The sequence below is a fragment of the Erpetoichthys calabaricus genome, chromosome 16 (assembly GCF_900747795.2).
Source record: "Erpetoichthys calabaricus chromosome 16, fErpCal1.3, whole genome shotgun sequence".
Lineage (NCBI taxonomy): Eukaryota > Metazoa > Chordata > Cladistia > Polypteriformes > Polypteridae > Erpetoichthys > Erpetoichthys calabaricus.
This window is the reverse complement of record NC_041409.2, coordinates 78,296,072-78,318,511: the sequence shown is the minus strand read 5'-3', so window position 1 is coordinate 78,318,511 and position 22,440 is coordinate 78,296,072. Positions and strand designations below refer to the sequence as shown.

The 22,440-nt window shown below is 36.2% G+C and overlaps 1 protein-coding gene across 5 annotated transcripts in view; it reads right to left on the bottom strand.

Moving 5' to 3' along the window:
* The window catches only part of LOC114667066 (serine/threonine-protein phosphatase 2A 56 kDa regulatory subunit gamma isoform), a 149,066-nt gene that overhangs the window by 68,686 nt on the left and 57,940 nt on the right, over positions 1-22,440 (bottom strand). For all 5 annotated transcript variants that reach the window (XM_028822188.2, XM_028822189.2, XM_028822191.2 and 2 more), the window contains one exon: positions 4,341-4,540. In XM_028822188.2, the coding sequence (XP_028678021.1) occupies positions 4,341-4,540 (200 nt within the window). The remainder of the gene's footprint in view (positions 1-4,340; positions 4,541-22,440) is intronic.

Below are 22,440 nucleotides of genomic sequence, written 5' to 3'. Positions count from 1 at the left end.
TAATTTGTTTTATGTATTTTTACTTTATATTTTGTATTAATCATTTTTATATGAATAGTTTTGGGTTGTGGAACAAATCATCTGAGTTTCCATTATTTCTTATGGGGAAATTCACTTTGATATACGAGTGCTTTGGACTGCGAGCACGTTTCCGGAACAAATTATGCTCGCAAACAGAGGTTCCACTGTACTATAAATGTATGTTTTTATTGTATAATATTAACAATAAGAGCAGCTCACTACTCCGAACGGTAAATTTGCCCGGCAACGAAATGTGTGCAAAATGGGGTGAGGTGCAAAGTTTTGTGGAAAGATATCACCCTGACAAAGCTTTAGCAAGCCGCATCATAAACCCTTAAATTGACAATACCATTTTCCCTTCGAAAATATTTTAAAATGCAGGCACAACCAAATCTCATTGGACATGGTTTTATTGAGACTGAAGCCCAGCGAGTCTCAAGCAGAGTCAAGTGGTGCTAAGAGACAGAAAAAGAGAAAAAAAATGCAGAAGGACAATTACCTGCTGTTTTTATGGAAGGGGATTGACCTTCCAAACAATAACATTTCTCACCACCCCATTCCTGAAAACCTTCCATTATGCTATCAACTCTCTTCCATACAGGTAAAGTGAAGTTAAATTTTCATCCATATATTATCTACTTATTGTGTTTATTCGTTTTGTGTGACATTTTATGCATTTTCATTGTTTCTGTATAGGATTTCATGAATGAAGTACTGCTATAAAGGTTTAAATAAGCAATCACCTGGGGTTCAGGAACAGGAATCCACTTTAAATTAATTCTTATGGTAAGTGGTTTCAGTTTTCAAGCAAATTGGTTTCCTAACAGCCTTTAGGAACAAATCATGTCTGACAACCGGGTTTCACTATATAAAAAAAGCCTGTATAGTCGGACATGTTTAATTCGGATATTTAAATGTTATACTTTGGCTAATTTGATAGCACTAGTTAGGATGCTCATAAACCTGTACAAACACCACTCCATAAAATTCAAACTGAACTCACGCTCCGGGTATTACTCCATTAAGGTAAGATGTTTTAATATGCTCTGAGATCTATATTACAGTGTGACTATAGCTAAGATAGTTCTATGATAATAATGCCATTGTAGATCTATATATTTAAATATGCTATTTAAATAGCATATATGCTATTTAAATATATAGACATAAAAACCACATCCTTTCATCAGATTCTTTTCCTTTGGGAATAGAAAAAATTACAGCTAGTAAATATATCATAATTTAAAATCGTAATCACAGTACTAGTCAAAAATATCTTACAAACTGCATTGTTTGTATCAAGCTATCTTCTATGCAACACTTTAAAACTGATTGTAAATATAGACCTAACATTTAATATTGAATCTTTGCTACTTTGCTAACATTAACTGTGCCTCATCTTTTGGAATAAAGCAGCAATGCACAAAATTCATTGTTTCTACATTCCCCATAGAAAACTCATAAATAAAAATCCTAATATTTGACACACTGTGGCAAAAAAAAAACAAAACTGTGCAGAACTTTAGTGCCCTACTGTATTAATTATCTCCTATGTCCCTAAACAACTGCCTTTTTTTTTTTTTTTTTTTTAAACAGACAAAAATGTGACAACACAATACTAAATCTTTACCAAACCAATAGATTAAGTTGAACAGGTCTGAAACAAGGTTATTATAGTTAACGAAAACTAAAATCAAAACTGAAACTATTATTTAAAAACATTTTCGTAAACTGAAATAAAATAAAACCAAAATGAAAAACTAAAACTAAACGAAACTATTAAAGTAGCTGGAAAGACAAACTGAAATAAAATAATTTACTAAAATAATTTTAGTTTTCGTTTATGAATGAATTTTCTTGCCGTTAGTTGTTAACCCTTATAACTTTTAATTCTAAAACTGAAAGTCATCCACCATGAGCCGCCCGCATATATTTATCCAGTGAACAGCGGCTGGTGACCGAGGGCGGCTGTTCACACAGCATTTGCAGTGACAGAGCAAGTTGAATATGCATGTAAAGCGTGTGGAAAAGAAAGTAATTTACGCGCCACCTTTCTTTGCACTTGTTGTTTATCAAGATGTAATTCAAACGCCTGGAATTGGAATGTGCTGGTCAACAAAAACTTTACCGTATGGACAGAAAAATCATGAGTGAGAAGCACTTCAGTATTTGATAGTAATTCACCTGCCACTTCCCACACAAAGTATACAAAGTATAGAGAAAGTATAGTAATCATGAAAAAAATTCGACCTTAAGATTTTGATGAACCTCGACGTTTTAGAACTCCCAGAGTCCAAAAATACTTTTTTTTTTTTTTTTTTTTTTGGAACTATGTATGTGTGTAAACACGATAACTCAAAAACGCAACTAGATAGATGGATGAAATTTGGCATGTTTGTTACACCAAAATTGTAGATTTGTATTAACTTTTGCATTCTCGGTTATTTTTTTTATTCATGCAGCGTCCGATTTATTCAACTTTTATAATAGTTCAATATATCATTAATTTGATTAGATTTGTTGTTGATGGTTCTTTAATGTACATAATATAACAACATGTTTAACAACGAAGCGATACAAACCTTGTAAAATTCCAGAGTTGGCAATGTCTCTACTGAACTACAGGTAGGCAGGCGAAGAGAGTCTGCCAAGTGATGAAAAGCTAAACATACTAATGTGTTTTTGCATTTATGCTATATTTATTAATTTATCTTTTTTAGTTAATATTCACAGCTCAAAATGCCTGATATTATGAAAATAATCCAGTAGCAGAATTGTTTTAAAATATCTGTCCCAATTTTTTGCAATGTTTCTCTCTCAAAGTAGATAGTTGAAATATCATTCTTTTTGCTCTTAACATCAGCCATATCATACATATTGCATACCAGATACTTTTCCTGCCTTGCATCCAAACCTGCTTGGGAAGGCTCCAGATCTCCTGTGATCCTGCTCTGGATAAACAGGTTTAGATAATGTATATATTGTTCTTAATCTCAGATGCTGTCTCTGTCATTTTGTGCCTGTCAGTACTCTTATTACCTGCTCTTGCTCTGCTCATTATGGGTTTACTGTTCTTTTGATGGGCTATTCAAGTCTCACTACCCCTAACCTCGACACTACATGCTTGTTTTTCTTTATTTCCTTCATTACAGCTAGGTGGGGTCTGCACACTGATTCAAGCCTAAGACCTCTATTCTCCCTAAGCCCCCATGATTTTCAGGATCACACCTGTGAGAATACAGTAGATTCTGTTTTCTAGTTTTTTATATCTTTTCAGGCCTGCAGGTGGCAAAATTCTGTCTATAAATTGTTTGTGCCTGTGATGGAATCAGAGATCAATATGGCTGGTACAAAGTAACAAAGCCCAGTATTTGAGATTTTTGAATGCAATATTGAAGGCATTCATTATAAGCACTTTTTCGTTGGAGCAGGAATTGTGTGCTGTAGACATTTAGAGTAAAAAACCCTCACACCTTAAAATTCACCTAAATTTCATTACAAATTGGCCCATTCTGGGCAATAAAAGGAAAAAAGTGCCATCAGGCAGTGCAGATTTGTTCAGCACAAATGACAGAAAATATTTTTAAAAATTATAAAATTGTGTAAAATTGTTCATATTCAGTACCTGGTTTTGACTATGCTTGTTTTTATCAGACAAAAACAAAACCTAATAGTAAACTGTATTGTTTAGTGTAGTAAGATTCCACTAACATTAAACTCATATTATATCCAAACCCATTAAGTGTACAGTTCTGTCTCATTGTGACACAAAAATTAAACGCCATAGTAGCTCTTTAACCGAACCATAATTACTAAAACAAACTAACATATATATAAAAATAAAATAGAAATGTCTTTGTAAAATAAAAACTAAATTAAAACTAAAAATACACAACAAAGGAAAACTAAAACTAAACTGAATTTCCAAGTAAGGTCAGAAAAAATATAGAAATAAAAACTAATATAAAAAGGCAAAACTATAATAACTTGGTCTGAAACAACAAATTTGTTACTGAGTAGTGGGGAATTGCAGCAAGAATATTTACACTACAATTGTCTACATATAACATATACAATGGGTCACTAAAACCTATAGTGAATAATAGGTGTTGCTTACAAACACAATTTCCAAATACAGCACTGGAATGATGAAAGACTATGCCTAGGCTGGACAATTTTAATACGTTTTCAGTTAATATACATGCCAGAAAACACTAATTATTACAAAAGCAAAGCTCAAAATCTGTATTTTACATATAGGACTAAATATTGGATAAAAAGCATAAATTTCAAACTCCAAAAAAAAAAAATCATCTTACCATGTGAACTACCTCTGGATAAATAGGCTCAGTGATAACATTTCGATTGTGTGTGATGTATTCCACCATTTCACTCAGAGCAGCTCTTTTCACCTCTTTCCACTTCAAGTCACTTAAAGGATCGGATACAAAATCAAACAGAACACAGCACTGACGCAGCTTCTGAATGAAAAGTTTTTCTTGCTCTGCAGGTGGGACATCTATTAAAAAAAGGAATATTATAATAGTTACACAAAGCCTTTAACAGTCTGGCCTTAGATGTCTCCATTCAAGAAAAACATTTTGTTTAAATACTAGACATTTTAAGAAAGATTACCAAGTTTTTGTAACATTGGAGGTATTATCGGCTATAAACTCAATTTCACTCCTTTATCCTATTGCCTTTACCTTTACGTAATTTAGAAGGTTTGTTTCAGCTGCAAACTACAAAGTCAGAAATACCTGACATGGTGTCATGGTGTTTCACCTTTCTAAGGAACTTTAGAAAGGGATGGACTGTTAACACAAATTTACATGCATAAGATTTTGAAAATATGTAAAATTACAGACAACTGATGGAATTTCATAGCAGAAAATGTCTTTAGAACAAAATGCACCCTTCTGAAAACAAATGTCAACTGTCACATGCATTGTAAACACCAGCAAGACATGGAAAAAATACAGTATTTCTTGTTGTGATCTTCGTGTCTAAATCTGGTCAAAGAAGAAACAACAAATAGTAAAAAATATTTTAACTAAAACTTTTCTGCTTATTGTTTTCCAATATTCAAGGCCTTACTTATTTAGTTATCAGAAACAAAATCTTGTATAATCAACAATTACCTTTCATGCCTTTTGCATTATATGGATATCCGCCTTGAACTAAACCTTTAAGGACTTATTTCTTGGACTGGTCTTTTTCTGTTCGAGTAGCGCCGATTTCACATTATGCAGCTTCTAGTCGCAGGATATGTCACACTTGCCAACTGCAGTTGCTGATCTCGTAACAATCATGTCAGTTTACAAGACAGAAAATCACTGGGCATGGGACAAATTTAACAAATTTGTGACAGCTTCCCAGCCATGTTGTAATCTCCTCTTCACCTGACAGCCAATTAAATCAGTATGATTTTATCAGAACAATTATAAAGTGACTTGGCCCTAAGTTTTGTGTGATAAGCTACTAGCATGTGTGAACTTTGGCTTCTAGAATAACATTGTATATAAAGCATGACAATGGGGAATCATCACTGTATCCTTATATAATACACTGTTTATAGAAGGATTGACACCATTTTAAAAATCACTCCTTGTTTGACATCAGATTTTTCTATCTATACTTAAGGCTTTCCAAAACCACACCTCCAAGAGACAAAATGCTGAAAAATAAATTTAACAATGAAATAAGTTAAAAAAAATGGCAGAAAAATTTGCAAAAATAATTGCTTCCAAAGCATACAACAGGTACTGATTTTAAAATAAAATCAAACATTCCTGAAGGTCTACTCAAACACCCTTTGAAGAAGTTAAAACTATTAGCAGTCAGAAAAAGGTAACTTTGCTTAAAGCTTAATGTGTTTGCTTATGAAAAAAAATTGATTTAGAAAAAAAACTGCCCACCTGGAAACAGTACATCTCTATATAAAAAAAAAAAAAAACACATCTGTTAACAATAAGAAGCTTATAAGATTGACCTTCTGAAATGTTTAAAAACGCTACATTTTATAGATCTCCTCAGGTGATCAATAAAACTAACAACCACCACTGCTGAGGACATATAAATTGAATGTTTTAGTAGTGGTGCTTTCAATGGAATAAAGGGAAAAAAAAAGTTCCACTGTATTGCGCGCGTGTCTCTCGTGCACTAACTCTGTCTCTCTCGCGCTAACTCGGTAGCTCTCACGCACTGAACTGCAATTAAACTTCTCACATGCTCTCTCTCTCGCGCGCACTAACTCAGCCTGTCTCGCGCATTTTCGCTCGACTTTTGTCTGGTTTGCCACTTCATACGCATGGGTCATGGCCAGCGGTAGCAGTTCAAGCAGAGGAGTTCGACAAACCTCCAGCATCATTTAAGTCTCATGTGTGGGAGCATTTTGGCTTCCCTGTTAAATATGTTGATGGGAAAAGGGTGGTGGATAAAACTACCACAGTTTGTCGACTGTGTGGCACGAGGAAGCCCTATGAGACTGGCAACACGTAGGGCATGGCCACTCATTTAAAATGACACCACCCTGATGTGACAGGACCCAAGACGATGGCTGCACAACAACCAAAGATATCCGCGGCATTTAAGCAGCCATTTGCTGCCCAATCAGACCGGGCTAAAGCTATTACAAAAGCTATTGGGGTGTTTACTGCTGCAGACATGAGGCCATATTCCGTTGTGCAAAACAAGGGGTTTAAACATATGATACACGTGCTTGAGCCACGCTATGATATTCCGTCACGCACTCACTTCAGTGACAATATCATCCCAAGTATGTATGAGCAGGAAAAGTCAAAAGTTATGGCTGAACTGTCCCAGGCATCTTCTGTGGCCCTAACTACAGACGGGTGGACCTCCAGGGCAACAGAAAGCTATGTGACCATGACCGCTCATTACATCACAGCGAAGTGGGAGATATGAAGCCCTGTACTCCAGACACACCCCCTCTATGAGAGTCACACTGGCACACGTATTGATGGAAGCAGTGGCAGAGTGGAGGATAGAGAGGCCCAATACTAATTTCCCAGTCACAACAGATAATGCCAAAAACCAAATAAATGCAGTGAATGAAGCAGGACTGGGCCCACAGATAGGGTGCTTGGCACATGCAATTAATTTAGCATCCCAAAAGGGAATGAAAGTCTGTAAGATGGACCACCTCCTTGGGAGGATCAGGAAGGTGGTTTCCTACTTCCACCGAAGCTCAACAGCTGCTCGTGTGCTTAAGACCAAGCAAGAAATGCTACAGCTGCCTACTCATAAGCTCATACATGATGTCACAACAAGGTAGAACTCCACTTATGATATATTGGAGCGTTATCTTGAGCAGCAGGCAGCTATATACTCTGCACTAACAGACAAAACCCTGAAGAAAAATGCCAGAGACATCGTCACCTTGTCTGATGATGATGTTAAAGTGGCAGAGGAGGTCCTCCAGCTGCTCAAACCACTCAAAATGGTTACAACTCTGTTGAGCACTGAAACTACCCCATCTGTGTCCACGATCCTGCCTCTGAAAACAAGGATCCTACAATCTATGGCCCCAAGTGAGGAAGACAGCACCATCACAAGAGATGTCAAGACTGCCATTAGAGAGGACCTGAAGCCCAGATACACTTCACCACCAACCCTACAGGACTACCTTCACAGATCTACTGCACTTGATCCAAGGTTCAAGTTGCTATCTCACCTAGACCTTGCCCTACGCCTGAGGACATACAGTGATCTCACTACTGAGATTGTGAGCAGTCTTGGAACTGAAGACTGTGAAGAGCTAAAGAAAATAAATATTTTGAAATTATATATTTTTTATGATAATGTTTTCAGTTAAGTTTATTAAGTTATTTATTAAGTTATTGCCACATTTTAATGTCTATGGAAAAAAAAAAGTTTTAATCAATAATGTAACTTTCCCTGCAGCGTCAATATGCACCACCAACAGGAGCAGACACATCTCCTCCTCAAAAGAAGTCGGCAATGGTGGAGCTTTTTGGCGAGACCTTTGCACAGAAGGACATGGTCAGCAAGGCTTTTGCTGACACCATCAAAGAGGAGGTGGTATCCTATGAGGCAGCAAGTGGCATTCCAGTCGATGGTGATCCAATGACTTGGTGGAAAAGCAACGAATGTAAATACCCTCACCTTGCCACAATGGCAAGACACCATCTTGCTGTGCCTGGCACTTCAGTGCCTAATGAGAGGGTGTTCTCAACAGCAGGGGACATAGTTACAGCAAAGAGATCTACACTTTCCCCAGACAATTTTGACATCCTTCTATTTTTGAAAAAAAATTTGAAATTATAAGCTCAGGTCTGCTTTGCTTTCTTTCTTCTTTTTTGATGATGTGGACATAAGCTAGTTTTTATTTCTCTCTCCATGTTCAAAATAAGAAGCAATGATGCCTTAAATTGCATTTAAAGTTGTTTTTTATTGTGTCCACATTAAAGGATATAGTTATCATGCCCTATATTGCACCTTAATTTGTATTTATATAATTAAGTGGAATGAGTCTTGAGTTGAATGTTTTTTAAATGGGCAAAAAAATACTTAACTAAATAAATGGAGAGTTAAATTTGTCGTCTTTTTTTTTTTTGCTGATCCGAAAATTGATCCGATCCGTGACTTAAAACCGTGATCCGATCCGAACCGTGAGTTTTTTGATCCGTTGCACCACTAATCCATCTATTCATTTTCTGCACCTTATTCGGGTCGTGTGGGCAGCAGTCTAAGCAAAGATGTCCCTCAGTCCATCCAACTCCATTTGGGAGATACCGAGGTGTTCTCAGGCCAACCAAGAGATATAATCGATGCAGAATGTCCTAGGTCTGCCCAGAGATCTCCTCCACATTTGAAATGCCCAAAACATCTCCTCTAGCCATCTCAACTTTTAATAACTTGTTAAACTGTTCTGTATGATCTTTTAGAGTGACTTTAGCATGGGAGACAAAAACAGAGGGCCAGTACTTTCATGGCCTTGACATTCACTATGTACAAATATTAATTTGAGTTTAACCATTTATAAACTACTACTTAACTAGTGCTTCCAATAAAAAAATATAACTCCATGCCTATTTCTATATAATCAATTTAATAAAAGGAAACATGTAGCTTATAGTGGGAATAGATTAACAATAAAGTTATAATTACAGATACTTTACACACAATTTGGTTAGGCAAGGAAAAAAGCTGACCTAGACTATGCATGTCAGGCTCAAGATATGACTGTAAATAGTGCAATCACGTAGGTGTTGCAACGAACTATGAAAAACTATTTCTATGACCTATTCTACAAATATTTCTATGACCTATTTAAACAAAACTACGCTATGCGCCCTCAAGCAGAAGAACCTTCAGGCTATTTCACATTCTTGTATCTAGCAAAACAACTACAATTAGAACACATAGAACTAATTCACTTTCTCCCTAATTAAAATGAAAGTGGCTGTCTCATTATTAATCTCTTATCGAATCCACTTAATCCAGCTCAGAATCAATGGGTCAAAGCTCACTGTCTAAAGCGAAAATTTCAAACATGATTTTGAAAAGGATTTTAACATAGAAAGTGTTTCTCATCCTTCTCCATTTAGTTTTATAACAATATAATTCCAGAGGCTTGCTTAAAAAGAAAGAGTCAGGATTTAAAGACAGTCTCAGATATTTTTTGATATTTTGCATAGTTGGATGGTTCATATTTTAAATAAATTAATTCAAATTAGTGCTGCAAAGGGCAGCAGTCTATTCTAGCAGAACCACACATAATAATCCCACAATCTGATGTCAGTTAAGTAAATAGCCTTTTTATATCTAACCAAGTATTCTGCTGTACCTTGTTTTTGTTTCTTCACAAATACATAAGACTACACAGTCATAAGGCATATAGGCAATAATCAACTCCTAGTGGATACAAGTCCATTACAGGCACAGTCACATACCCATAGTTCTATTTACATTCCTGAATGTGTATCACTGGTTCAAATTAGATTAATATAAATAGAACACTGAGGAAATTACTCTACTTCAGATAGCCATTGTCTGAAATTGCTTTTTCCACAGTGGACTGTCAAGAATTTTCAAAGCCTATACCAGCATGGCAAAATAAGCACCAGGATCATCTACATTTTTATCCACATTACTAACCGAGAATGGTAAACCGGATGGACGCAGGGACATCCGGCCATGGGCCGTGGACGCAAAAGACGTACTGCGCAGGCGCCCCACAAATCCCACCCCCCCCCCCCAAGCACCCCCCCCCCCCCAAGCAACGGGAACCGGATGGACTGCAACGTAAAATAAGAAATGAGGCGCCGCGACCACAGAAAAAAGGAGTCATACGCCGGCGCCGCACGAAGCCCATTGCACACGAAACGGGACACACACAAAGAGGAGGATTCAACAAGCCCCTAGCACACAAAAAAAAAAAAGAAGCCGCGAGTGCCACACAAAGCCCATTGGACACGAAACGGGACAGACTACGGACATAGCACACGAAACATACACAAAAACGACGATTCACACCCACGACCACACTAACATAAATAAGAAATGACACACAAAGCCCCATTTCTAAAGGAACCGTCCGTATTAAACATACGTCATCTCAACACATTCACACTATGCAGCATAGGTGGATCTCATTACAATGAGGCACTATTAACCGTTCAACCACAGAAAAGGCTCCATATTAACAGTGAGTGCGATCCTCCTTATTACTTATCCATATTTCTCACGCTGAAGAACAAACAAGTCATGAATTCACGATCACGGGTACAAAACGATACGGTTCGGATAACGGGACCAAACACACAAACCCGCATGAAAAAACAAAATACACGTCGGCGCCTACAATGCGCTTCTGAAACTCCGGAAGAAAAAATGTCTCGGCTCCAAAAACGCAAAGCTCAACTAACACAGTTACAGAGACGAGCCCAAATGGACAGACACAATGAACGTAGACGCATGCAGCGCGCGTCTCAAAGTGCTGCATCGAAACAGGCACGGGTTCAAAACGAAACACCTCGCGTCTCAGACATTCAAAAACGGCAGCGAAGAGACAACATAAATAAACGCAGACGTCTACAACGCGCATGTGAAATGCCGGAAAACAAACAGGCAAGGCTCCAAAAAGAGAAAGCTCCACTGACTGACATACAAAAACGGGCAAGGCTCAATACAAACAATGCACGACGTAGACTACAACGGACTTCTCACACAGCACAGGCGAATCGATTACAGCTCCAAAACAGCACGTCCCAAATACTGGACATGCAACGACGCGCCTCTCAAACGGCACAAGCAAAAGATACACGTCACGGACATCAACGCCAGACACCTGCTAAACTCTTCCGCCACTTAGCTGACAACGCGTTCAATAATGAGTCCAGTATTCAGGAAAATTCATTGGGATTAATGAATGTCATTTGCAATCATTGTCATTCACTTAACTTCCCTGAAGAAACAATTGGCAATACAAGTAATGAATTTACACATTGTTGTCAAAAGGATCAAATTAGACTGCCTCCTTTACATTCATATCCTGAATATCTACAGAAGCTTCTAACTAACGATGTACCTGAAAGTAAAAACTTTATGAACTGCATTAGATCCTACAATAGTTCATTTGCTTTTGCATCTAATGGCATCCAGTCACTTACTCAACACCATTGATAAACTTCTACAAACGTTGATGAATAATAATATTCCCTTTGGAGGAAAGGTACTTTTATTAGGAGGAGATTTTACACAGTGCTTAGCTATTGTTCCACATGCCATGCGCTTGGCTATTCTTCAGTCCACCTTAAAATACGCAGACAATTGGCATTGCTTTCAAAAGAGTTACGGACATATTTGGAACACCAATCTCATTACACCAAATACCCCTTTTAACACAATGAACTATATTATGTCCAAAAAATATTCATGTTGATCACATTAATAACCAGGTCATTTCATTACTTCCTGGAGAGGCACAGCTCTTTCTAAGCTCTGACAAAGTTGACTCTGATGACGACAATGACCATCTTAATTTCCCCTTAGCATATTTGAAAACTATTATCCCAGCCGGATTACCACAACACAATCTTAGCCTTAAAAACGGAACAATAATCATGCTATTAAGAAACCTTAACACTAAACAGGGTTTATGCAATGGTACACGTTTAGTCGTCAACACCATGCCACACAATGTTATTGAAGAAAAACGTCTTACAGGATCACATGCTAACAATACTGTTCTAATTCCTAGAATTGACCTTACAAGTTCTGACCTGGAATTACCTTTTACACTTAAACGGCGACAGTTCCCCATTAAACCTGCCTTTGCCATTACCATCAACAAATCACAAGGACAAACCATGGACAAAGTTGGCATCTACCTCTCTGAGCCCGTTTTTGGACATGGACAACTTTATTTGCTTCCTATATACGTCATCTACACCTTCACACTATGCTATATCTCATTCATACATCACGCTCTTTGTAATTTCACAACACCAGGGGTTGGCGAGCGAAGCGAGCAGGGGGTGGAGCCCCCTAGTGCAAACAGAAAAAAGTCCTTGATCATAAAAGATCCCTAGGTATCTTTTGAAAAGATAAGGGCTTTTCTCTATGTCGTGGCTAAATTATCCATCACAACTTGGTCATTCTGGCCCTCTTTACTCATCCTCTGTCACTTAATGGTTAGCTATCCCTCTCACCAATTCACCACCTAATAACTACTGTTTGGTGAGAGTACTGGCTCAAAAATGGCTGCTGTTGCATCATCCAGATGGATGTTTCACATTGTTGGTTGCAGAAGTGGCCCCCCACTGTCTATGTAAAGTGTTTGAAATATGTCAGAAAAGCACTATATAAATGCAAATAATTTCTATTTCAGTTAGTACTGGAAATAAATGAAGAGCACAATCACTCAGGTAAAATTAAATTTAAAGTGACTTTTACACCAGAATAAAAATAGTATTAGTTATAAAAAAAAAAAAACTTTTTTCATCTACAGGGAAAGAGTAGACGAAGCTTTAAATTCGTCAAAAATTTTCATCATTTTGATCATCTGTTTTTGAAGGATCTCAACGTTTTAGAGTCCCCTGATACTGAAGACATCATTATCTCGATGATGGGTGTGTGTCTTTGTGTCTGTTTCTTGAGGACGGTCTAGAGCTAAAACAGGTGGATGGAAAAATACCAACCTCGAAATCTAAGTTGGTTATGAGATGACATTGTGCTGATTAGTTTTAGAGCAAAAACATGCAGGAGAAAGAGGCACTCTACAGCAGTGTTTCCCAACCTCGGTCCTGGAGGCACACTATGGCTGCAGGTTTTTGTTCCAAACAGATTCATAATCAGTAATAACACTGATCTCATTTAATTAGCTGGTATTATTCTTCTTTTATTCTACATTCAGAAAAGCACAGCAGCATGCTTTTTACATTTATAAGACATTTAGAAATATTTCTGCTTTTGATATAGATTTAAATGCTTAACTCTTTTGTTGATTTCATTATATTTTGCCCTTTCTCTGCAGTTTTTCCCCTTCGTTGTATCTTATTAATGACAATTAAAAATGAGCAGAGCAGACACGCTGACACACACTGAATAATCAAAGGCTGCACCTACTTTAGCATCAGACCCACTAATTAGTAAATAATGGATTAATTAAACAATTAGAACATCTAGAAAAGTAGAATGAAAATCAAGATGAAAATATTGTTTAAGAGAAAAAAAATACACTATTCCCATATAACTGCTTGGTACATTTTAATATATATATTTTTAACCAAACTTAGTTTTCTAATTTCTCTATTGTTCCCAGAACACAGAACTTGGGAAATAACAAATAACTTAATTAGCCCAGGAGTCCAATTAAAAACAGAAGCTGGTTGGAACAAAAACCTGCAGCCACACTTTGCCCCCAGGGCCAAGGTTGGGAAATACTGCTCTAAAGGAACCCTAAATACTGTAATTCTGCAATTAATTATGTATTCTTCTTGTCAATTCTTATCGTAATGACCTATTTTATGATCAGAAAGATCAGCATCAAAGCTGAAATGTTATAGAATAATTTGGGTAAATTGATTCCTAGGGCTGCGGTGGGTTGGCACCCTGCCCGGGATTGGTTCCTGTGTGCCCTGTGTTGGCTGGGATTGGCTCCAGCAGACCCCCGTGACCCTGTGTTCGGATTCAGCGGGTTGGAAAATGGATGGATGGATGGATGGATGATTCCTAGGGTGCAAAGCCTACTGATGCTCACCATCGAATTTTTCAGTATGATATGGAATTGTAGTAAAAAATTCTAACTAAGCAAAAATAATAATGAAGCATACAAATTGTACATGCATTAACACTTAGTACCTCTAATTTGAATATTTGCTTATTTTTAATAGTATTCAAACCCTAATTTTTTTTTTCTTTTGGCAAACTGGACATGGGGATTCCTATTACACACACATATGATCTGGGTTTGCACAATTTACTTCATAGGCAATGCAGTAAATGTTGGGGAATATGTCAGCAAAACAATCACAAGGTTTGTTATTGATTAAAATAGTTACATTACAAATATACTTTCTATTGACAGCAGTCTTTAAACATTCTTCTGATGCCCCATAAGTGAAAACTGGGCTTAAAAAAAAAAAAAAAAAAAAAAAGCAATGTGATACCAAGCAGTTCATCTGCTTATTTGTTCACAGGAATTTTCTTTAAATACTGATCCCAAATGTAGCAAATCAAATGCGACTGTGCTTTTCTTCCAGCTGTGCTGTGGCTAGGAGTGAGTAGCACTGAGATTCCTTCTGTGTAGGAGTAGGCAATGTGGAACAATACTCTTTAAAAAGCAGGTAGCAGCAGGCTTAAAAATATGGCCCGCACAGAATCTCTAGTTGGAGAGTTAATTGAATATGTACAACAACCAAAACATTTGTCAATAAATAGTCGCTATGGCCAATGCAACTGCAGGGATGGTTTGGGGATTCAAGAAAAAACAACAAGAACATTAAGTCCACAGTCAAACACGATGGTAATAGTGTGATGGTATGGGATGCTTTGCTGTTTCAGGGCCTGGGCAACTTGGGAAATAACTGCTGAAAAAGAATGGCCGGACTTTAGCTTGTGATCAGAAGATCATGAGCAAACCATTGGGTTAATGAGCAGGGCAACAATCTGAATCACAACAGTATGTCCACCATACTGTGTGAACAAACAAAAAATGGCTGAACAAACAAACAAAATTGCAGTTTTGGTCTTTTGTGTAACACTAACTTAGTTTAGAGATCAGAAACACAAGTATTAGGATTAAGCAAAAATATACTGCTAGAAAATCAAAGGGCTAAAATAGAATTTTTGCACTATCTAGACATAAATACCGGGATAATTTAGGACTTGGCACAGTTTTTAAAAATTAAAAAAAAAAAATGGTCTGCATATAGATATAACAGATATATCATGAAACAATAAAAGCTCTACTTGCTTTTTAACTTTATATGCATATTTCCAAAAGTAAATATTGGATGAAATACAGAGTCCCTACTAAAGTAGCCAACTAAAGTCAAAATCTCAAAATATAAAAAGGGCTCATGTAGCTGAATTCCTAAACATTTGTAAGATGTAAGCTGGGATTTCTAATTTTCCTGCAAATGTCTAACATCATCTCCATTGCATCTCTTTAATTGTTACCTTGAGAACATTATTAGCAGACCATATAATAAAAATTGATGTCCTAGTGAATTTAAATGAAGTAGTGTGGAATTAAAAAAAAAATAGTGTAGCATAATAATAATGCAAATCAGAGTCTTGCTAGGCATCACCTTTTTATTTTTTTTTAGTTCAAGACTAAAGATCTTTGAAATATAAAATCTGGAAAACAGTTACTCCTGTTTAGTCTGTGAAGATGTGGTGGTGTGGTTTTGTCACTAACTCTGTTGCAGAAAGAAGCATAACAGATAGTAAGCACATAATTTGCTAAAAGCAGTAAGTACTTCCATGAAACATAATTTAAATGGTGTGCACGCTTCTGTAATCAAGGCTTTTAATGATTTTTTGCCAATTTTTCACTTGCTTTTCACCTTATTAAAGTTAAAAAAAAAAAAATCCCGATTTCATTTTTTAGGCTAGACTTGGTGCAATTGCGAGTTTTAATGTCAGCTGGATTCCTTCATCTTCAATCTATTCTATTGTTCCCTCCCTATATATTCTTCTCTAACTGTCTATTCCAGAAGATTATGAAAACTAATGAGAAAACTGTGTCTTTTATTAAGTTACAAACGAATGTCTAGATAATCTAGAAGGTTTAAGAAAGAACAATCAAATACAAAATAAGTCTAAACTTTACCATTTTGAATATAACACAACACCATATATGAGAAAATAATATTAACACTGCTGGTCACATATAAAAACCTGCCAAACAATGGTGGTTGAGTAGTCTTTTTTTTCTCTGACAATGTGTCTATTAAAGAAAGAAAAAAAAAAACAACTGGAAGAGACTGACTGACACACATACACACTGTGCAAGTGATGAAAGTAAGCTAAAATAAAAAAATAACTTCAGCATAACATTAATCCTAAACATTACACAAAATCTACTCAAAAGCAATTAAAAACCTACTGCACATTTAGTAATTACTTAGATTACTTACTAGAATTACTTAATTCCAGATCCTAGTCTAAAAGAAATGTGGCAATTATTGATATAATTTTCAAACAACTACATAACAAGGAAGTACATGTACAGTATTTTCTTATACATACATACATACATATTCTGGATTTTAAAGCACAAAATTACTTGAGATATCATTAATTAGACCCAGCACACAATGAAAGCCAGCAGTGAGAATGTTTTTGTCAATCTCTCTCATTAGAGAATTAAAACACAAAAGTTCTTCCACAGGAAGAACAGCTGATTAAATGTAAAACTTGTCTACAGGAAGCAGAGCCGGATATGTAAAAAGTGCAGAAAGCAAGCCTTTTCCTCTTCCTTGTAGATACCTTTCCAAATAACTTGTCTTCAATGGTTAACGGCAACGGCATACACTTTATATGACGTGTGCTTCAACTCAACTTGGGATGGTAAAGTGTACACCACAAACCTTCAGAATTACTTGTATAATCTAAATATTCAGGAATATAAAGAAAATGTGACTTACTACAGCATTTGAAGACATTCATCCCCTATGCATCACTGCCTAAAGCTTCTGTCTTTCCCAGTTACATTCCTTAACTGTGTTGCAATCACTTGTCAATACAGTCAAGTAGCTCTTGCAAAATGTAGTGTGATCATGAACGCCTGGGTTGAAAAATGGCAACCTACCAGGTTAGAGTGCCCGCATGAAAAAGCAGCAAAAATTAACAATAGCAGCAGATCAAGAGTGAAAATGTGGACAGAACACAGAAGCAAATTAGAATATGGACCTTACATTTTAATACGACATCATTCTTCAATTTATAAAATAATAATGTAATGTGTAAAAACAAAAAAGGTATTTTTATATTTTACATATACCAAAAAATGAAATTTAAAAGAACTACATTTGTATGTGATTCTAAAACCAATTTTCAAAATAAGAATTTAACCTTAACAGAAACTAAACAGACCAAAAAATTAACAGAAGATAAAAAAACAGAACAAGACTTCTGCTTTAGATTTTCAGGATTTTCTTACAGTAATTGTATTTCTGTATTTTATTCTGGTTTATTGTCTCTTATATGTAAACTTTGTGTATCCCGTATTTACCTTTAGTGTTTTATGAAGATATTATTTGTATCCAATGTTATTGCCTGCTATTCATTCTGAATTTCTGTGAAGCCTTTGAGAACGGAAAAGAAGCTACACAAAGAAATTATTAACATAAGAATAAGTTAATAAAATACAGTGGAACCTCGGTTTGTGAGCATAATTCGTTCTGGAAACGTGCTCGCATATAAAAGTGAAGTTCCCCATAAGAAATAATGGAAACTCAGATGATTTGTTCCACAACCCAAAACTATTCATATAAAAATGATTAATACAAAATATAAAGTAAAAATACATAAAACAAATTAACCTGCACTTTACCTTTGAAAAGAATCGTGGCTGGTGTGAGTGAGTTTCTAAACTCTTGTGAGATTCCACCCAACAGGACAACACGCAGAAGAGCGTCCCAAAGCAATCGCAGTCTCCCAGCGCTGTAGCAGTTCGCCGTTAAAGCGAATCCGAAAAGACTGCAGACATGCTATAAGCGCCTGCCACCGATGGGTGATACAAGGAAGAAGGAACATTATAAATGCGCAGGGCACAGTACTACTTGGCCACAACCCTGCCTGACTGCTGTGTCTGTGTATAGAAGAGTGGCAGATCCCGCTACAATAAATAACCACGCTGTTGCTGTTTCAAGCTGAGTAAACCTGGTGTTGCTAAAGTACTGAGACTCAGCTTCGTGTTTTGGGGTGCAAGACAGGGACTCGCACGTCACAGCATGCGCACGAGCACACACACACACACAGTCATAATGCTGTAGTAAACAGTATATGCTCGTATGGATGTTGACTATATGAGTGAGGCACGCCGACTCAGACGGAGAATAGGAGACGATTGTCCACAATCCCGCAGCGAGAGAGAGACAGAAGAACCATCAGCTCAGTTGTGATCACATGACGCTAAGCAGACAAACCGTATACATACTCATCATATTGCAAGACCTCACTCGTTTATCAAGTGAAAATTAAAAATTTTAGCTCGTCTTGCAAAACACTCGTAAACCAAGTTACTCACAAACCAAGGTTACACTGTACAAGAATTATTGCTATATCTAGTATTAAATATCACTATTCGAATATAATTCAAATCAATATGAACAAATTTTTCAAAGCCAAATGCTGACAACTGATTGTAAAAGAACAGTCCTTTATTTCACTTTGCACTAATTTTGGCATTGTTACTCCAGACACACTATGCTGCAATACTTCGGTATTTTGCATGCGTTTTGCACATCACTTTCAGGACTGACGTTTTTATAATATTTAATTGTTAGATAGTATCCTCATTTATAAAATGCATAGATTTTTATAATGCACTACTCTGCTTTTTGATTGACAGGTGTACTATCAACAGGTTTTAAACACTTCTCCAGTGCCCAGAAAATTTGGTAATCAGTTATTTTATTCATCCTCAGATGTTGTCCCCAATTACATTTTCTAATCCTGCACTCACAACAATATTACTGTAAAAAAGGAATATAGTGCAGCAAGTAGGGGTGTGCGATATTGTCAAAAAATATCACAATATTTCCTAGGACTTTGAGGACAAAGATAATCAGACAATATTTTGCATCCTTTAAAAACACATTTGTAAAAGTCATCAATCTAGCTTAGTGTTGCTAATAGGATATTATTAATTGTAGCTGACTAATAAAATAACAAAAAACAACAGTTAAGGAAAACAGGTTGTATTTATTTACTTAAAACTAAAGTAAAAAACACAAAAACATTAAAATCACCAGTCAAAGTATTACTGAGATTAAACAGTGCAAGCATGAGTAAACAAAGAGGCCTACACGATTTACACACAAAAAAAACAACTATTATAATGAGAGCATTTTAAATAGACACCCATAATGTAAACAAGATATGATTCCAAAGGGAATAAAATACTAATCATAATTGAATTATAGGGCATGAACATTAAAGTCTGGCTAAACAAACTGCTCTGCTGTAAGATGAACTGTGCCACATACAAGCAAGAACAAAAATCTAACATACTAAGTGTAATAATCCAAGGTTCTGTCAAATATACTGCACAGGAAAAACTATAGCATTTATAAACAAGTTCAGTCATATAATGCACAAAGACAAACAAAAACCCAAACCTAAATATTTTTAAACAAATTACTAACTTCAAGTTCTATCCAATATTGCACAAAGATATTTAAAAAAAAATAAAACAATTGCAAAATTCTACCAAGGAAACTTCAAGTGTGACAGAAACACCAGTCTGTCCACAGTATCCGAGTTCAGAGCAGCACGGTTATGTGACAACATTCTCAAAAGGGCTGCTTGAGGCAGGGGTGTTTTTTTGCAAGTTTCCCCAATTTGTGGAAATGTACTTCTTGTGTTTTCTACCAATCAAGTGGATTTACATCACTGTCCACCTCAGGTATCATCAAGTAGGTCTTGATCTCTTTTTCAATTGCGAGTGTGCAGAGACTCGCCTTCTCTGAAATCGTGCATTTTTTTGAAATAGCTGCTAAAACTTTTTTCTTTTTTGCTCCCTCCCTTATGGCATCACCTGCTCCAATTTCTATAGCCATAGGGGCGGGATGGAGCGAAGTGAGGATCTGTGTGTTTAAAATAATGAAAGAAAAAATATGCTTTGGAATCGTGGAACCCCAACCAAGACAGCTTGTGAAATAAAACAAGCCTGATTGGTATATGCTTCTAACAGAAATAAAAATAATCAGTGCGAATGAATTACATCATTTGTCCAAACAGATTAATAATTTGTTCAAATGAACAGTTAACACAATGAAAAAATCAGGGAGGCTCACACTGATGATGTAACATAACACAGATAAAGAGGAGTGCTTTTGATCGTTTTTTTACAAAGACAGATATACTTGATAATTTCAGCTGGCACATTATTAAAACAACAATTAAGATATTATCGTAGATGATGCATATTGCACACTCAAAATAGCAAGAAGTAGCATTTCCACAAATAAGTGTTCTGGACTAACTAAAAGATTCAACTATATTGTAATACATTGCAAGAAAACATGTACACTCTTAGAGCATATCTAAATAAAAAAATTCAACACTATAAGAAGCTACGATGAGTCAGCTCAATATAAACCAGAGTATTTTTCACATCATTAAGACATAAATGAGCACCTGGTATACAAGAAACACATGTGGTATACATTTTGGAAACCTTTAAATCTTATTGAATAGATCAAAATGATTTCCTCATTAATGCTCTGGGGTGCGTAATTAGAACCTGTGCCCACTTAAAAGGAACCTGAGAAGGATAGTGAGGACAAATGGAAAAGGAAACCAGAAAAGGCAACATTGAGAAAGTGAGCTAACTGTAGTGATGAGGAGGCAGTGTGGCTAGAGGCCCCCAAAAGGTTGTGAAGGAAATGGTGCTCCAAGAGGTGTCCCTGCTGAGCAGTTTTTAGGACCGGGGATGTTGGTAAAGCCTCCTAGGGATTTGGTAGGTACTAAAGAAGCATAAGGGAAGATGGAGGACAGGCTTCTTGCTTCTTGGTGGAAGCAAGCTGGATAAGGGGACAGCAGCTTCTGACATCTCCACTAATTGAAAACACTAGAGTGTGGTAAGCTGAGGAGACCGTGCAGAGAGAGATAGAGAGAGAGAGATGTGATGGATCATGCTGTAGAAGTGATGCCTAGATGGTTTTACATTTGGATTTTAATTTATAATTAGTTTTTGTCCTCCACAAGAGCACAGATTTTATTGGACATTTATTTATTTAAAAGGAGACTGCACCAGACTTTATTTTAGGTTCACCGTTAATAAAAGTACTATTATATTGTGCACCATCTCTCTTACTGTTACGTGTACTCACTGCCTGGCTCATCTTGGTCATGACAATTCAAAGGAGTTTGGAAGCTGAAGCCAACTCAGACCATCATATGGGTAAGACTTAACAGTTTCAAAAGAAAAAAACCTCAAAACCTGACAACCTCAGCATGCAGAAAGTTCGTGTGACTCATAATTTTCCATGGGTTTGGCATCTTCCGACTTCCAGCAAGCAGGTAATCATTTTAGACTCAAACCATGTATTTTGCATTTGGACACATGTATGCGAATTGTGAAAATAAAGTGCTAACAATTTATGAATCCACACCTAAGAATATCAAAATTACTAACTATGAAACCACAGTAGTGCAATTGAAATTCTTTCCAATATTTAAGGCTTCTGACATTGAAATTAATTTGAATCAGGTGACCATATTTCATACATATGCTAATGACACCTAACTATATTTATCTTTTACACTTAACAAAACTCTTCCAGTTCTATCATTAAATAAATGCTGCACTGACTGGCTCCAGCAGACCCCCCGTGACCCTGTGTTAGGATGTAGCGGGTTGGACGATGACTGACTGATGTAAAGCAGTGAATGAATAACTTGAATGTAAATAAAAAACAAGCTATTTTAACTGGTGTTGAAGAATTAAATTCGATTTTGATATACAGTAGAAGTAAATCTATATGGTAATCTATATAGAAGTAAATAGTGGCATCATGCAGTGCATAAAGTGGATTTAATTTGGCTTTTTGACATTGTACATTTGTAATTCATTTAGATAACTTTGCAGAAATCTGTTTTCACATTTGCATTACAGTCTTTTTTGGTTGATCACTGTCAAAAAACCTAAAGTAATCTAATGTAGAATAACAATAAAATATTAAAATTTCCAAGTGG